The sequence below is a fragment of the Dipodomys spectabilis genome, unplaced genomic scaffold (genome assembly GCF_019054845.1).
Source record: "Dipodomys spectabilis isolate Male_0828 unplaced genomic scaffold, ASM1905484v1 ptg000175l, whole genome shotgun sequence".
Classification (NCBI taxonomy): Eukaryota; Metazoa; Chordata; class Mammalia; order Rodentia; family Heteromyidae; genus Dipodomys; species Dipodomys spectabilis.
In genome coordinates this window covers 3669645-3689016 of record NW_024870852.1, presented here as the reverse complement: position 1 = coordinate 3689016, position 19372 = coordinate 3669645, and the positions used below count along the sequence as shown (strand labels likewise).

Below are 19372 nucleotides of genomic sequence, written 5' to 3'. Positions count from 1 at the left end.
GACCTTGCCAATTGAACTTATCCCTCTGAACTTACAATAGAAAATAATACTATGATTTTCTAGAATAGGATCAAGAAGAAGAGAAGTTATTTCCTAGTGTGATTTGGTGTTTGAGTTCATTCTAATATGTGACATTCTATTTTTGCTTTTGTTTTTTTTACCAGTCCTGGAGCTTGAACTCAGGGCCTGGACTGTCCCTGAGCCTCTCTATGTTCAAGTCTAGCACTCTACCATGAGTGGCACAGCGCCACTTCCAGCTTTGTCTGTTTATGTGGTACTGAAGAATCGAACCCAGGGTTTCATGCATGCCAGGCAAATACCCTACCACTAAGCCATATTTCTATCCCAGGACATTCTGTTTTTATTTAACTAACAACTAACCTACTGGCTCACTTTAATTCATATAATCAGAAATTGAAAGGAAATTTAATCATAGAGTTTAATCATGATAAGAGAATTTTTCCCCGACAAGTTACTGCTGACAGAGTGGAACCTGGATTTCTTGTGCTATTTACAAAAGAAATACGTTCTCCAACTTTTTGTTTTTTTGCACTATAGGGATTTCACCTAGGACCTTAAACATTCAAGACAAACCCTTTTCCACTGAGCTTCATTCCCAGCCCCATCTTATCTTTGTGGTCAAGAAGTTTTGCTCTAGTGTGTCATCAGCTATCTCTTTTAAAAGTATCAACTGACTCTTGAAAAATATCATAAGCAATCTTGCAAATGATTTGAGATTTATTTTTAAAAATAAAGACTGATGCATTTGAGCCAATGCCCAGCAATCTAAGGAAAATTGTCTGAACGATATTATCGGTCTCCAATTCTGTACTAGTCTGTACTATTGTTTTACTTAGGATTGATAATAGGAAATACTTCCAAAGCTATACCAAAGAGGAGAAATGAGTATTGATGGCGCAATAGCTACCCACATACAATGTAATGAAGTACATGAACTTTTTTTTTTACTGATGCTAGAGTTTGAACTCAGAGTCCCATACTTGCTAGGCAGGTGCTTTACAATGTAAGCCATGCTTTGAGCCCTTTTGCTCTGGTTTTCTTTTTAGCTAATTTGTTTCTCCAAATGATTTGTGTTAATGAAATTGAACTCCTGGCCCTTAGCTAATACTTATTAAATTATACACTGACTACGTATCTTTATTTTTACATTTTTTTCTTATTTTGACATATCTCTGCCTATCATTTGATTCCTCAGATGTCTTGAAAGCCACATATAGTGTCTCAAGCCTGTAATTTTAGCTACTTGGGAGGTAGAGATTGAGGGATCAGAGTTCAAGGTCAACCCAGGCATTATAAGTTTGTGAAATTGGGGCTGGGAAGGTGGCTCAGTAGTAGAGTGCTTGCCTTGCATTCATGAGGCCCTGGGTTCGATTCCTCAGCACCACATAAGCAGAAAAGGCCAGAAGTGGCGCTGTGGCTCTGTGGTAGAGTGCTAGCCTTGAGCTGAAGAGCTGAGGGACAGCGCCCAGGCCCAGAGTTCAGGGCCCACGACTAGCAAAAAAAAAAAAAAAAAAAGTTTGTGAGATTCTTTTATCTCAACCAATGGCTGGGTGCAGTGCCACCAATTTGTCATTCCAGAAACAAAAGAGGATAATAATCTAGTCTAACCTAGACAAAAAGCAAAATACTATCTTCAAAATAACCAATGGGAGAAATAAAAAAGGAGGAGAGATTGGTATATTGTCTCATACTCTAGCATACCTACTCAGTAAGCACAGAACCGAGAGCTGAGCAAGCTTTAGGGCTGAGAGGTGGATGTCTGGTGTCTGCTTGGTGTCTGAACTGCTCTGTGAGCTACTCTTCAGGTTTATTCATTGCTCATATTCAAAGTTAGATAAATTTCTTCACTACATTTCAAAAAACATATTTAATGTAATAATAACCAAGAACACTAACTCATATTACTCTTGCTCTTTAACTAATTTCTATCTCTGATAAATATTAAATGAAGGATCTAGAAGTGTAGCTAAGGGTAGAATGCCTCCTTCACATACGTAAGTTCCTAGGTTTAATCTCCAGCACAGACATACACACATACACACGTGTTAAGGCACATGCACACGCACACACAGAGTTAAAAATTTTCGATTTCTATGAAATAATAAAGTAGAGAAGATAGCTTGAGCATTTGTAGTTTATTTGCAGATAGCACACTATCCAACTTTGTATTTAACTTTGCAATATTGTCTAATTTTTGTTTTATTTGTGGGAAAAAGTCCATACATAGATGCAGACAACATAGCTCAATCATAGAGTACATGCTTAGTATGTGCAAGAACATATTTATCGGATGTCTCAATCACAAAAACCAAGAAAAGCATGTGTGTGTGTGTATGTGTTGTCTTGTAGCACCTTTGATCTGGTTTTGTAATCTTCCTAGTTTTCTCATTAATGGATTAAGTAAACTTTGATACATTCTTCAGCATGTGGAAAATAATTATACCTTGACTTGAACTGAAGTATCTTCATTGGAGAATAACCTTTGTAGCTTACATGTCTCCTTTTTCTGTCTTGTACCCAGTGCAGATATCAAGATTAGTCACTAGCATAGCTCAAGGTCTTTCTCCACACAAATGCTCAGAAGTCATTAGCAATAAGAAGAAATTGATGTTAATGTTAAAATTCATTGGTCATCTCTGCCCTATTGGCATATGTCTTTTTTTAATTGCCTTTAACATTCATTGAACAGATCAAAAGATATTTGGTCCAACAAAAAAATTGACAGCCTCAGAGTCAAACATAGCATCAGATAACCAGATGTTAATTTACCCAGTCCTCTGTTGCTGTGGCTCACATGTCTTGAGAAGGAAAGCCTTACTTGGTTTCTACTAGACTGTTAACTAAACCCCATGCTCCCTGGTATGAAAATGCACTCAGCAGTTCTATTATATTTCTTTCCTGGCCTACTAGACACTTGGATTTACTGCCTGCCCTCTAAGGAATAGTTACAAGTAGAGATTGAGTTTTATGAAATAGCCATTTACCTAAGTTAAAATTGTCAAATCGAGCCAGGCACTGGTGGCTCATGTAATCCTAGCTACTCAGGAGGCTGAGATCTGAAGACCACAGTTCGAAGCTAGTCCAGACAGGAAAATCCATGTAACTCATATCTACAATAAACCATGAGAAAACGAAGTGGCACTGTGGTTCAAATGGTAGAGCACTCGCTTTGAGCTGAAGAGCTGAGGGACAGCACCCAGGCCCAGAGTTCAAGCCCCATGACCAGCAACAACAAAAAAATCAAATTGATCAATTTGACCTAATCAAAAATAATAAGAATCAAACAAAATTATACTGTCTTCCAGTTTCAAAAGGACTTCTTTTCTGTTTTCAAAAAGTAAAATCACAAAAAAGAAGAGGCTGGATACTATGTACAAAGCATCATAATAGATCCTAGGATGACAAAGATATCTAGGCATCCACCTGCTGATGCCTGGGTCAGGGGATGAATGGTCTTGTTGTCTATTAGAGGATGATCTCTTTGAAGGCAGAGGCTAGGTTTTCTATGCTTTAGTTTTCTGTGTACTTAGCATATGCAGGTATTAACTAAATTGTGTTAAATGAATAAAAGGTGAAGAGGAAGAAAATGAGAAAAGAACAAAGAAGAAGATACACTCTAGATTGAATAGCTTCCAAGCTAGAGTTATTGCACAAGATAGGAAGACAATAAAAAATGGCTTTTTCTTGAGGAATTTTACCTCAATAAATTTTATACTTCAAAATATTTTTGTGACAATCTAGGGGCTTGAACTCAGGGCCTAGGCAACTGTCCCTGAGCACTTATTCTCATGGCTAGCATTCTACCTCTTGAGCAACAGCTCTACTTCCAGTTTCTGGGTGGTTAATTGAAGATGAAGGGTTTTCATGGACTTTCCTGCCTGAGCTGCTTCAAACAGGACCCTCAGATCTCAGCCTCCTGAGTAGCTAGGATTACAGGAGTGAGCCACCAGTGCCCAGTTTCCAAAATATTTAAAATTCCAAAATATTTAAGCTGTGTCCCAAAATGACTTCGGATTGTTTCCAAAACCGCTCTTATTTTGGTAATTCAGTTTTCTTATTCTGACATTCATTTTTGGCCATTTTAATTTTCTGTTTCCAAGACAAATATGATTATCTTAAAAACTTCCAGTTCAAGATAATTAACAAAACATGTTTGTATTTCTCTTATTATAAAATGATCTTATATGGTATACATAATAGAAAGTCTGGAAAAATCACTTCTATCACCTAGAGATTTAACACTGGTAATTTTTAGACACTATTCATAAAGTTGATCCATGATTCTTATATTTAAAAAAGAAAGGGTTGGCCGGGAAGGTGGTTCAGTGGTAGAGTGCTTGCCTTGCATGCATGAGGCCCTAGGTTCGATTCCTCAGCACCACATAAGCAGGGAGAAAAACGAACTAAAAAAGGGTTGATGTTTAATTATTTAAATCCTCTGAAATTTGGGGGCCAGGAAAGTACATTTTATTTTATTTTATTTTTATCTAAGGCTAAACTATTATTTATCCATATCAAGATGATTTGGAGGTGAGAGGATAGAGGGTTGATCTTAATATCAGCAGTACTAAAGGAGAATCTACCAACATTTGTAATCCTAGGGAGGATCTTGGTTCCAGCCCAGACCATAAAAGTTCCTGTCACCCCTCCTCAACAGAGAGATGGATGCAGAAGAGCACATTTGTTTCCCTGGATAAGATCAGAAGCCTAGCACAGGCAGATCATGCTAGATTTGTGCCCGGGCAAGAATTAATGTCTTATGTCAGAAATAAACATCTGTAAACAAGGCTAGAAGCTCAATAGTAAGAGTACTTACCTAGCAAGGTGAGACCCTAATTTCAACCACCACCACCCCACAGGATAGACACACACACACACACACACACACACACACACACAGAGAATACATTCATATTTTTCTTAACTCTCATTTCCTCCAGGACAGATATCAGTGGATGGATTTATGCGCTACCTGAGTGGAGAAGAAAATGGAGTTGTTTCACCTGAGAAACTGGATTTGAATGAAGACATGTCTCAGCCCCTCTCTCACTATTTCATTAATTCCTCACACAATACCTACCTCACAGGTAAGAATTTATAGTTCTTTGACTTAATACTTTGGCCAGTCTCATCACTGTGGTTCCAAAGTGAAGATCAAGTTTGTTCCAGTTCCTTTATCTAAAAGGCCTCAGAGAACAGTGGGTTCCACCACGTAAGTCTTTCTCCACCCATAAGCAGTCATGTCAATGCTTGTGAAGCAGTAGAATGTGTCTCTTCAGAGCCTACCTAAGCTTCTAAATCATCTGAAGTGCATCCATGTCTCCTATCCTTGGTCCAGTGGAATTTTTGTGCAGCAGGACTCATTCTTCAATGAACCTAAAGCTGTTTCCAGGGCTGGGGAAGTAGTTCAGGGACAGAGGGCTTGCCTGGCATATATGAGGCATTCCCTACATTGCAAAAATGGAAGAGGAAAAAATAGAAATAAAAAAGAAAAACAGCCATTTGCAGCTCCACTCACATCTCTGGGCTCTGTTTCACCTGTAAGAGGGCTCTGAGGTCCTTAATAACTTCTGCTGAAGGTAAATTGCTTTTAGTTCAAGGTGAAACAGATCTATAGGCCAAAAAACTCTGTGACTATTTATTTTTTGTAGTAAAGATTATAACTAAATAGGAAAAAAAGCCACAGTGAGCTTCCTAATTTGATCTAAATGTTATATTCCTGTGGTTTCTGGCAAATCATTAAAAAGGAAAATATCAAAACATGTTTGTATATTCACAAATATACAATCTCACTTCAGATTACAATCAGTTTTAATCAACACATATTTTAATCAGCTCTGAATATTTTTAGATTTCAAATACATTTCCACCAAAAACAACAATGCTATTTAAAAACAACATCATTTTCCTGTTTCATATGGTCCTAACAAATGTAAGATAAAGCCAGACCTACCCCAGATAGCAAATGTATGAGATCTCACTTGCTGTCCGTATTTGGTCAATGTTCCTCATGCTTCAGGGCAATTTTTTATTTGGAAGAGGATTTGAACTCAGGCACAAGGCCTTAGCTACTGAGAAAGATGTGTGCCATGACTCTGTTTGTCTGGCGTATCCTGAACCCTGTTCTAGTCACCTATTCCTTCACAGCAACGCAGTGGCACAAAATAGACATCATTTTATTTCAACCCTACTCAGATAGTGAATTGAAGGGATGGTATTACCTATCCTATACCATATTAGGTCACATCTGGGGACAGAATAAAGGGACCAAAGCTTGGTGCCAGTGACTTTCATGTATCATCAAAGCTCTGAAGGAGGTTGAAATGTGGAGGATGGAAGTTCAAAGCTAGCACTGGGAGAAAAATAACATGCTTAAAGCTGGATTGAAGGCATGATTCAAGTGTTAGAGCACCAGCCAAGTAAGCAAGAAGCTCTGAGTTCAAACTTAAGTTGCAACAAAAGGAAAGAGAAGGATGAAGGAAGGAAGATGAGAGAGGGGAGAAAGAAAAGAAGGAAGGAGGGAAGGAAGGAAGGAAGGAGGAAGGAAAAAGGAAGGAAGGAAGAGAGGGAGAGAGGGAGGGAGGGAGGGAGGAACATAGAGAGGGAGGGAGGGAGGGAGGGAGGGAGGGAGGGAGGAAAGGGAGGAGGAAGGACAAGGGGAAGAGGGGTGCTTGGGTGCCAGAATCAGCTGGAGTCTTCTCCAACATGCCTGGCACCTCAGCTAGAATGACTCAAAGCTGGAATGAGTCATAGCTATGAACCTAGTTGCTTATAAGAGGCCTCAGCTTGGCATCTTGGGCTCTCTCATACCACGGTAAGACTAAGGTAGGTGGACTTCTTACATGGAAGCTCAGGGTTGCAAGAACAAGCAAATAAGAGGCTTGATTTGCTATTTTTCACTTCATGATGGCAGCTTCACGATATTATTTCTTTATTTTTCAAAAGAATCATAAGCCTACCCAGATTCAGAGAGGTGACATGGACCACTGCTTCCAGTGGGAGAGGGATAAGTATTGCTTGGTCCTGATTGTAAAACCACTGCAGGTTTCATTCAGTTCAAGAGTCCACTTAGCCTCCTTGGATTCAGTCATTTCTCTGGCTACTTCAAAAGTTTCATAGCTCCCATCCAAGTTCATGGGACTTTGGGAAACAACTTTTATTCCTTCTTTTTTAGAACATGATTCACAAAGATATTTCCATGTCTATCTTCCAATTTAAATTCTTGGTTCTATAACCTTCCTTTGCTTTTATTACCCATTTTGATGCTTCACAAATTATTCATAGTTACTAATTTGCTTTACTATAACAATATAATAATTCTGAGGAAATAGTTCCTACTGATAAAAACAATGAAAACTATAAAATATAGACCGAATATCTATAAGATTATAATTGGTTTTATTGTTGGACTTTTTGTTTAATTTTTGTTTTGCAGGGATGGGAGATTGAACTCAGGTTCTTGTTCATATTAAGGCAAGCACTCTAACATTGAGCTACATCCCAAACCTCTATATTCTTAAAACTGCATTTCAGTAGGGAGCTTCAACCAAATTAATTTCCTGACTGTCACTCATAAAGCCATTCCTCCTTATAACTTTGTGAATGCAGTCATGGTAGAAAATATGGTTCCATGGCGTCAATTTGATTTAAGTTTGAAGTGTTAGCATATTAGTGGCTAAAATTTGTTAAAAAGTAGAGCTGATGGGAATTAGGAGTCGCCCAGCTTTTTTTCTTTTGATACTGTGAATGAAACCCAGTACTTCTCACACGCTAGGCAAGCACCCTGCCACTAAGCTACATCCTCAGCCTTCACACAGCACTCATTGATGAAAAAGGTGCTCAATGAGCTGGCTCTAGATTTCTGTATTTGACTCATATAGGTAATTGTCTGCGCAATTATTTAACTTTCAGTGTTAGAATACATGTTTTCATACATTCTCAAAATTTGAATATGGGAATTGTCTTAAATTCTATTCTGCTCATGAGTGATATTTTGTTGTTTATTTTGCCCCCCCCCTTTCAAAACTATGTATTATACTAAAATGCACATTAGAGTTAAATTAAATAAACTTTCCTCATTTTACCTTGTTTAATTTAAACTCCTTTCTTTTCATTCAGAGGAATTAAGAGGAATCCTCTATAATTAAGAGAGAGAGAGAGAGAGAGAGAGAGGCAGAAACAGAAACAGAGAGACTGACAGTGAAATGGACAAACAGAGACAGACTCAGAGAGAGAAAGAGAGACAGAGAGAAATGTCTGTGCAAAAATTAGCACAGGCTTTTCAAGGTTTTGCCTGAAATCCTCTTAGAATAAGAGTCAGTTTCAGTTCATATATCAGTAATAATGTCATTGTTTTAATTGTAAATGAAACTGATATAGAACTTGTGGTTCTCAAAGACCTTTAGATAATTTGAAACATCTGTGTTACAAATTTTAAACTCCTAGGAGTGCTGGTGGCTGATGCCTATAATCCTACTTAGGAAGCTGACATCTGAGGATCACTGTTCAAAGTCAGACCAGGCAGGAAAGTCCATGAGACTCTTATCTCCAATTAACCACCAGAAAACCGAAAGTGGCGCTATGGCTCAAGTGGTAGAGCACTTGCCTTGAGCTGAAGACCTCAGGGACAGCACCCAGGCCCAGAGTTCGAGCCCCACGACTGACTATATCTATATATCTATATCTATCTCTATCTATCTATCTATATATCAAACTCCCCAAAACTAATTAAGAATGCTATAAAATAAGCTTGCAACCAAAGCCAAATCCAATAGAATTTAATTAAATTTAAAAATCAATACCTAAAAGAATAAGATAGATTTTATACTTCAGTTTTGAAGATAAGTTGGAAGTTTATCTATAAAAACTATTTAAAATAAGGAGTTACTTTATAGAAAAAAATCTATTCAAATGCATCTAAGAAATGCTGGCATTTCCTGTTACGGGAAGTTAGCTCTTAACTTTTCTATTATTAGAATATAGGTGAAAAAAATGACTCACAGACGAGTTGTTAAGTAAGGTGACCACCAATTCTCATCTTCCTCGCCACTTCTCTAATTTGGGGAGTGGGGGTGGCATTTAAGAACTAGAATTTCTAGCTAGGAGCTGTAGCTTACACATGTAATCCTAGCTACTCAGGAGGCTGAGATCTGAGGATCACAGTTCAAAGCCAGCCCAAGCAGGAAAGTCTTTGAGATTCTTATCTCCAATAAACCACTAGAAAACTGAAATTGGCACTGTGGCTCAAGAGGTAGAGCTCTTGCCTTGAGCTGAAGAGCTGAGGGACAGCACCCAGGCCCAGAGTTCAAGATCCATGACCAACAACAACAACAACAAAAAGACCTAGCATTTATCTTAAAATTCTGGTCTAAATCCAAATAAGACGAATTTCATTATGTGAGATGCTTTCCTTTGAACTTTCAATGGCACTACATTAATTAAATACACAGTATAAAAAATAATTAATTTACCAATGCATTTTTGTGTTTCTTTATCTCCTCATTATTGCCCCTTGTTGAATTCCCAGGTAGATCCAATAGGAAAACTAAATCCAATCAGTGAGAATAATATATAAAGAGAATGAGTTGGTTTTTTAACTATGATGGTCAGTTTGAGATTTTGGGTGTTTTTGACAATATACCCAGTAGTGATTATGTTTGAAATTATTGTTTGTCTTGACAAATTCACCTTGATGATTCAGAGACAAAATACATCCATTCAATCTATACCTTGGAGCATTGCATAAACCTTGCCATGCTCCTAAAACATGTCAGAGAGAAGGATTTTATACAAAGGCAAGGCAACGTGATATAACTCTGAATAACTAACACCCTTATAGAGCTCAGAACAATAAGCATTAGAATTGAGATTTCAATGTTGAAAACATTAGATTTGATATCTCCAATATTTTGATTGATTAAATATAATAATTCATATAATAATAACTCATAATTATAAAGAATACAGATAATGACATACATGACATACATGACATATGAAAACTATATGATACAGATGGCATGCATGGTGCATATGGCACCCGTAGCACATTGACATGCATGATACATGTAACACACGACACACTCCAATATGGCATATGTGACATGCATGGCATATTGATGCACACATTACATACATAACATGTATGATATGTATATGGCAGGTGAGTGATATGCATGACATAAATGACATATGGAAACATATATAGCATAAATGACATGTGTGGCACATGCAATGTGTGTGATGTGTATCACACATATGACATATTTGACACATACATGACCTGTACAACATATATGACATGCACACACCATGCATGGCAGTGACACACATATACTACAAGACAGATAAATGATGTATAAATGACATATATGGCATCAGTGACACATATATGACACAAATTGCTTCTATATTTTCAAAAGTCAGTTGAACTTATTTATATATGAATATTTCTGCACGATGTATTGGCTAACATTCATTGACATGTTTATGATTCAAAATAAGTTAGTATGAGTGCTAAAGTTTGTGTTTGTCTTTATAATTGGTTAGTAGTTTTTCTCTTTAAACGTTGGTTTATTTACTTTCTTTCCATTTCATTAAAAATTTTGGACTTATGTTGACACCTCCAATGAAGTTTCCTAAATTTGTCTAGAGAAAATCTTAATAGATTTATGAAAGCAAACACAGTATATTTAAAAAGTTTCATTACTCTGAAAAATATCCTAATATCATTATATGTATAAAGTAGCTAATAAGAATCCAAAATGTTTTATAATGAATCTCCTCAAGTCCATATTAATCTGTTTTGTATTTCTCAACATTGCATTCATTGTGAAATTGTTCATACAAAGAGCTGAGCAAAATTATGTGTGAGAGGATATATATTTTCATCTCTAAAAACAAAGTTACTCTTCAATGTGCTGATTCTGATTTTTTTTACTTCTCTGAATGCCTACAGTCATTTATGTGAATGTAATGGTACATTCAATTTTAAAGATGACTGAACAGTAAAACTATCAATGAAAGATGGCCATTTAATGTTTTGTATGGTTCATTTTATCTCTATAATGATATATAAAACATGGATAACATTGTAAGAAAAAAAAAAGAGTGTTCATGACCAGAGAGAGAATGCTGAGGACTGAATGACTCATGACACATCACCAACACCAACCCCTGGAGATCCTTGGTCTTAGAAGCTATAGTTATTGGATCAAATCAAATGGAACTATAATGGATGGGATGCAATAAAGAGATGCTTAGAATTTTAGGAAGAAAAGCAAAGCAAGTTTGAGACTCCAGGCAGAAAAAGAGTGATGGAGATTATCAATGTATGTGTTTGAAAAGGAAAAAAAACAAGTCTCAGTAAATGAAGTGAGGCATACAGGGAGGCTAATGTTCATTTAAAGGCATTGTGCATTAAAGACCATTACAGATAAATATTGGTTCTCCAAATACAGTTTCTTTTGGAGATTTCATTATTCATAAAAATTATTCATTTTAAGAATGAGCAACAAGCCTACCTTAGAAGGGCTTGGATAGCATTAGATCTTTGACTATTAATTCTTTCTGAGTCTCTGTCTCTGTCTGTCTGTCTCTAGATTTTTCCAGGAGTCTTTTCATCTCACAAACCCAACCATATGCCTTTCCATGCCTTTCAGAACACACTGGTCAATACTTAAATGTATGCCAAAATCTTTTCAGCTGTCTTTCAAATGACAAAAGAAAAACTTTTTTCCAAGCAAATTCAAAGAAATGTTTCTAGAAACTTTTTGAGCCTTTTCCAACTAAATGGTCATGTATTGGTTAGGTATTATAAATGTAAAATACAACTTTGTTTTGAAAGGAACTAAGAAGACCCTTCATTATGAATGAACCAAATATGAGTAACTGTGGCCTGTAGATTCAGATTACCCTGAGTGGCATCTTCCCCTGTAACCATGGAAACAGAAAGCCATACTTTACCATTACATTGGTAAGAGGTTTAGGAAGTGGGACAGCTTCTGCAAAGGAAGAAGAAATTCTCTTCCATAGGTTTCAGATGACAATATAACATCCTTAGTTTTAGGGTGGGTAGAGGCTAGAGTTGTATTAAATGTTGTGATACAGTCCAAGAACTTTATTGATTGATCAAGAGGTTGTTAGCTCAAATACAAAAATCAAGGTAATGGAAGCTGAGCACAGCACATGTTTCAACAGTTGGAAAGTTGGAAATCAGCCTGGGATATATAGTGAGATAGGATCCTTCAAAAAATTAATTAATTAAGGTCATTGGCTACTAAGAGATCCAACAGCAGCTCTTATTTTAGCTCTAAGCTTCCATATTCCATTTCAAACAACCATGACGCCAACAAGGTCATGCATCTTTTTCAGATAATGTCTGTTCATAGTATTTATTTTCTGTACTACACCATTAACTGTGATCTAGCTTTAAATCCATGACAACAACTCTGTTCACCAAAGTATCAATGAAGTAGGCTCAGACATCACCCAATAAGTAATGATATTGGATACAGTCAACAGACACACAAAAATCTTCTCTGTCCTTTCATACCATTGCCTGGATTTGTTTTGGTTTGGTTTTTTGTTATTGTGGTGGTGGTGGTGTTTTTGTCTTTTTTGGGGGAGGGGAGTAATTTGTTTTGTTTTGTTTTGTTGCAGGAGAAAGAAGTTTCAATGAGTTAGCCTGATAATTATTTAAAATCTTCACCTTTTGTTTATGTAGCCTAGGTTGTAGGAGTAATGTAAATGCTTATCTTTACCTCTTTACTTACATTCTTCCCCCTTTTCCCTTCCTTTACTAGAGAGATTCATAAATTTTTACAGAAGCCATACATTCTGAAACCATTATCAATGGCATCAGGAATTTCTAGGTGGTTCTGTCAGCATTTCTGTTGGTGTGTTTAACATGCCTGTTTTTTGTTCTTTTTTTTTTCTTATTTTTCAGTAAAGTGTTATGCAACCCTCCATAATCAGACTTTCAGCGCATTTATAGGGCTCTGGAAAACTCAACAATGTCATCCCTTTGTTATGCTGATGGTCGAGTGTTGTGACATGCATATAAAAATAAAATTAAGTCAGGAAGCTTAAATTCCATTTTCTTTCTCCTGGGTGTCTCTACAAGGCAGATCTTGTCCATTTCAAAGTTACATACTTCGTATGGCAATAAAAAATGATGGAGGCTAATGGAATATAAATCAAACCAACATGGGAAGCCAAAGACTTCAATTTGTATGAAAACGGCCTTCTCCCAGAAGTTGTTTATTATTAGTCTTTAAAAATAATTTGTCAAGCTGGGAGCTGGTGGCTCACACCTGTAATCCTAACTAGCTATTCAGGAGACTGATTTGAGGATTGTAGTTTGAAGCCAGCCCAATAGAAAAGTCCCCCATGAGACATTGATCTCCAATTAACTATTCAAAAACCAGAAATGGCATGGTGGCTCAAGTAGTCAAGCACTAGTCTTGAGCACAAAGAGGCTCAAGGACAGGACCAGGGCACTGAGTTTAAGCCCCATAACCAACAACAACAACAACAATATTTATTATTATTATTATATTATTATAATCTATCAAGAAATTAGTGACACCTATTAACTTCTAAAGAGTAAGTGTGTTGATAGTTTCTCTGTGCCTTGTATTCTACCCTCAGACTTTTTAGGGGCCTTGATTATGATAATCTCATCACTTCATTGTGGTATTTCAGCTCTGTTCACAGAAACTTTAAGTTTTCATAGTTGCTCTTTTGTTTGTGTTATTGGACTCTATATATATAGCTAGCTAGCTACAGTCTACATCTGTCTACCTATCTTCTATGTATCTGTCTACAGAATTTTATAGTTCTATCTCTCATAGGTGGGAAGTTGATCCATTTTGAGTTCATTTGTTGGGTAGAATATCAAATGAGAATCAACCTCCATTCTTTGGATGTGGCTTCAGTTGTCACAAGACAAGGCATTGAAGAGAAGGTTCTCACTACACTGAGTTGGCTTGGTAACCTGTTGAAACTTTATTCATGGTCACTTATTGCTGCTGCATTAATCTATATGTATATCCTTACCAGACTACCACATCATCTGTCTGCTATAACTTTGTAATAACTTTTAAAATTTGAACTCTGATTCTTCCTACTTTATATTTTTAAATATTATTTTGACTAAAGAAGGCCCATTATATTTCCATGTAAAGTTTTATACCACAGTGTCAATTTATTGGGTTTTGACAGTAATTTTGTCAGCCCAGAGACTTGTGCCATTTTAACAATGTTAAATCTTGTGTTCCATATTTAAAAAATTCTGGTTGTTGGGTTTTTTTTTTGTTTTTTGTTTTATTTTGTTTCCTTATCTTGCCTTGGAAAACTTGAGCAAATGAACTGTTCTCTGCCATTTTCATCATCTAAAATGCTTAAATATATTTTGGTTTGGGTTTTGCTGGTACTATGGCTTGAGTAGCAGATATTCTACCATTCTACCACTCTACCAATCCAGCCTCTGCAACACATTTTGTTATGAATACAATAGTGATATCAGATATTTGTTTTTCTGTTGTTGTGGTTGCTGCTGTTGAGACAGGGGCTTACTATGTAGCTTAGGCTGGCCTTAAAATAGTAATGTTTCTACCTTAGTATCCCCAGTGCCACTGCCCCCAGTGTTGGGATTATAAACCTGGCTTCAGAGAAGTTGCTTTTGAAGATTAAATGTTTTTTTTTGGTGGGGGGGGTCCAGTCGTGGGGCCTGAACTCTGGGCCTGGGCGCTGTCCTTCAGCTCCTCAGCTCAAGGCTAGTGCTCTACCACTTGAGCCACAGTGCCACTTCTGGCTTTTTCTGCTTATGTGGTGTTGAGGAATTGAACCCAGGGCCTCCTGAGTGCAAGGCAAGCATTCTACCACTGAGCCACCTTCCCAGCCCCAGATTAAATGTTTAATACATGCAAAGTCCAAAGATATAACTGACACATGATAAGCAGTTACCAATCAAATATCATTGTCACTATTACAATGCCATCCTTCTTCTCTCCCCCAACACATGATTACTTCTGGGCTTGTGCAGTAACAGTAACCTTCTGGTATGTTGAGGTGGGTGAAAGCCATGAACAACTGTTTCAACACCTAGATATGGTTGAAGAGCTTTTTAGGAAGCCAACACTAACTACCTTGCTTGTTTCATGGGATTCTGGAGATTGTTTTGCTGGTGTTTTATAGCTGGTCAGCTGGCTGGAAACTCTTCCGTCGAGATGTATCGCCAAGTGCTTCTGTCTGGTTGTCGCTGTGTGGAGCTGGACTGCTGGAAAGGAAGGACTGCAGAAGAAGAGCCTGTCATTACTCATGGGTTCACCATGACAACTGAGATATCCTTCAAGGTAGAGTAAATACATGTTGCCAAGAGAGGCAGCTAGGGAGACCTGACCCTTTTCAGCTAATGCCCCATAAGGTAGAAAGTCTGAGGAATAACAATGAAGTCCACAGGTTATTAATATTTGTATAATTTCAGAGGCTAAAAGTTTATCACTGAGTTTAGCTGAATGAATGGATGCTAACCAATTTCTAAGGAAGTTGAAGTTGGGCATACAGACAGCTTATTTGTGCAGTTTAATATATAAGAAGTGTATCCTTAATTGGCTAAATTAAGAAACAAACTTACTCCATACTCAAAACAACCCCATATATCAGCTGGTTTTAGTGTTGGCCATTCTCTTTAGGATTAATCACTACTTTTTACATTTTAAATCTTACATAGCTTTAAGGCCAAGCCTAAACAATACAACTCCATTAATTTTTAAGGTTCATATATATTGATTACTATTGTACTTTGCATTATTTTTTCTCATTTTTTTCACTCCACATAGCTAAAAAGATTTGCTGGTATTGTTGAATTTATCTATAGCTTGTTTCATTTATTTGTATGATGATATTAATTGCTATTCAGTTTTAAATGCTTGGGACCACAATGCTTCAGATTTTGGAATACTGTATTTGCACAGTTTTCTGACCAAGCATTTGTAGCTTCCAAATCTGACTTATTAGATCCAAAACATTTCAAAAGCTAAAACTTTTTGTGTATATCTCAGTGTTCAAAACTTTCAGATTTTAGAGATTTTTCTGGATTTCAGATTTGCAGGTGTGGGGTGAAACACTTGTATAAAATTCTATTCTTTAGTGCCAGGTTTGGGGCTATAAGTATCTCTCAAAATCAGTAGGAATGCATCAGTAGTCAAAGTTGACTTTATTTGCTCACATGGTCTGGAACTTTGTGGTTTCTTGGGACTGACAGGACTGGGGTTTTTATTAGATGATCTGGAAGAGTTCCAGGAAACAGAGTTATGCTAAGAATTGGGTGCTGTGAAAAAGCACACACACAAAACATATTTCATGAGCACCTTTATAAGTCTTGTCTATGAGACAGGACCAAAAGGTTAATGATGAAAAAACATCAGCCATTTTTATTTTGTTTTTTGTTTTTGGTCAGTCGTGGGCCTGAACTCTGGGCCTGGGCGTTGTCCCTCAGTTCTTCAGCTCAAGGCTAGCGCTCTACCACTTGAGCACAGAGCCACTCCTGGCTTTTTCTGCTTATGTGGCGCTGAGGAATGGAACACAGGGCATCATGCGTGCAAGGCAAGCACTCTACCACTGAGCCACCTTCCCAGCCCTCAGCCATTTTTCTTAAACATTTTAAGAAGGCATGTGTTTGGTCTCTGTTCTCTTTCCACCTTTGCCTCCATCCTTGGGCATCCCAGGCACTCTGCCTTTTAAGCCACATCCCCATCTGGCTCCAACCTATACCACAAAGGGCCTCCTATTCATATGTCCATACATATGATAAATATCCAAGTGCTATTGATAACCCTTGCAAAGAGACACCCCCAGAGGCCGCAGAAGTGAGGAAATCTGTTTGTGCCCCTAGGTTGGAGAGGAATTTAGAAGAAGATTGTGCAGGTTCAGGGAGCACTTTCTCTCAGCTGACTTGGAATGCTCAACACTTTAAAAATAAAGCAGAGGAGGAAGACCAGAGAACAATCTATTGGTCTATATGCACAAACCCCATTACCTGGGTCTCAGTCAGAACAGAACTGGCTCAGCCATAAGTAACCAAGAGCCTAAACATATGGGTATGTGAAGTGAAGAAAGTGGGTGGAGGCAGTGAAAGGCCAGAATACTGGGTGAAATGGATGTCAACATCCCCAGAACAGGCAAAACCTTGGATGAAGAAGATGGTAAACCCCTTGGCCACGCATTACCACATGAGGGAGAGCTCCATGAATGGCAGATGTAAGGAAGAGGAAAATCTGACCAGGTGGTACCTGAAGAACTGGGAATTGTGATGGTTTCTATTGTTTTTAAGAAGATTGAGAAGTCAGATTTCACAATCACTTGGTGGGGGAGAGGTGAAGAGAAAGCTCTCAGATCCCAGTTTTTAGCCCTGGGTCAGTTAGGATGTGAAAACACAGACAACTATCACAGAAGAGAACAGCAAAATAGAAGCAAGAGTTTCCAGGCCTCAGCCAAGTTTAAGGGTAGAGAAAGAGAAATACATTTTTCTGATCAAAGGTACTATATTGGCTGGGCATCAGTGGCTCATGCCTAATCTTACTTACAATCTGGAAGATGATAGTTTAAGGCCAACCTGGAAAGAAAGTCTTATAGACTCCATAGCCAAAATAACCAACCAAAGTCAGGCTGGAGGTATGGCTCACGTGGTATGGTTCCATCCTAACAAGCAAGCCAAGTACAGCCTTGAGTTCAATCCCGAGTACCACCAAAAAAAAAAAAAAACTACTGTATTTGACAATAAAAATATATTCAAAACATTATCATTAGCACCTTAAATTGTATTTATTAGTTATGAGCCAGGAATTTGACTTTTCATGATTTGTTAAATGTGGGTTACAAACAGTAATTACAGAAAAGTAAGGAATATCCCACACTAAACTTTACAACAAAATTGGTGGTATTAGCCTTGATTCTGAACAAAATCTTAAAAGGCTGTACCTGCTGTTGCAATTGACTACTCTGAAAAATCTGTGCATTTCTTCCTTCTCTTCCCCCTTCCTTTACTCCCTAAGACAGAGTCTCACAATGCATCCCAAACTTTGGCTTCAAATTCAAGATCCCCTTCAGTGCTCTATAGATTTTCTTATACAGAAGAATCAATAGGTTTTTATTCCATTACCATGGTCCTCCTCCTTCCCTTCTTGCTCCAATTGTTGTCTTTGTTAGTTACCTAAGATTCCAGCCTAGCCTCGTTGGACTCTTTCAGAGAACAGGAAGACAGGTGAGCTCTGATAGGGCCAGTGTAGTCTGAGCCCCTCTGTCCGCCCACAGTGGAGAAAGGCTGGCACAGCATACCGTAATAAAGCTGAGGAGGAATGGATGAATGGCCCTGTAGCACCTGACTACTACAAGAGAGAGCCCGCCCGCCTCCCTGCCCTCACTGTACCCCTTTGTGTCCTAGAAAGGAGGACTTCCATTTCTTTGAAAATTAAAATCTGACAAATCCTTGAGTTCCTTGTGGAGAACAAACACAGGGCATGTTGCAGTGCATGTTGATTGTGTGTGGAGCATCTGCACCATGTAGACTTGCTCATCCAGTTCCCTGGGAGTCACTCTCCATAGGTCCTTAAGGATCAGTGGCTCTTGGGTCACATCGGTCATCCTCAAGCCATGCCTTCATTGAATGGCCCTTTCTGGGCTCCAGAAACCCAGCATCCAGACCATATCTACACAAAGACTTGGAGGTTTCGAAGCTGTAAAAATAAATTAGGTCCAGACCGGAGGACCACTTCTTCTCTCTGTCTGCTGGAGTAAAGGGTAGGGAGGTCCCAGGACAGCCACAGCAAGGAGACAGATCAGCTCCAAATGGTTCATTCCTCTAGCTGTGCTTCGTGGTTCCTGTGCCTTGGCAGGGTAGACAGTTCTGGAAGTGGCATGGGTGGAGAGCGGAAAGCTAAACCTGATTAGGAGGCTCTGAATCGGGACCAAGACGAGAGCAAGGCCAAGTAAGGATCTGAGGATACAGCTCTGGTGTCAGTGCCTGCTGCAGGGTGCACTTCAGCTCTTTCCTTACCCTTTTACCAGCCCTGTGCTGCCTGCAGCTCAGCATGCTGCTTGCTTTCCCAAGCACCTCGTGTGTACGATAAATTTTAAAAATTGTATTAGAAAAGAAATAGGCTCTCTCCTGTAATCTTAACTGAGAACCATGCTTCAAAGCCAGCCTGGGCAGCAAAGTCTGTGAGACTTTTATCTCCAATTAATCACCAGAAAACCAGAAGTAAAAGGCGAGAGATTTATAAGATCTGAAGAGAAACCAGAGGGAATGTGGACAGAAGGGGACCCTTACTTCATTGTTGGTGGGAGTGTA

At 38.1% G+C, this 19372-nt stretch overlaps 1 protein-coding gene across 2 annotated transcripts in view; it reads left to right on the top strand.

The window, feature by feature from the left end:
* Plcb1 (phospholipase C beta 1) overlaps positions 1-19372 on the top strand; it is a 631005-nt gene that overhangs the window by 459834 nt on the left and 151799 nt on the right. For both annotated transcript variants that reach the window (XM_042694512.1, XM_042694513.1), the window contains exons 10-11: positions 4962-5108; positions 15220-15377. In XM_042694512.1, the coding sequence (XP_042550446.1) occupies positions 4962-5108; positions 15220-15377 (305 nt within the window). The remainder of the gene's footprint in view (positions 1-4961; positions 5109-15219; positions 15378-19372) is intronic.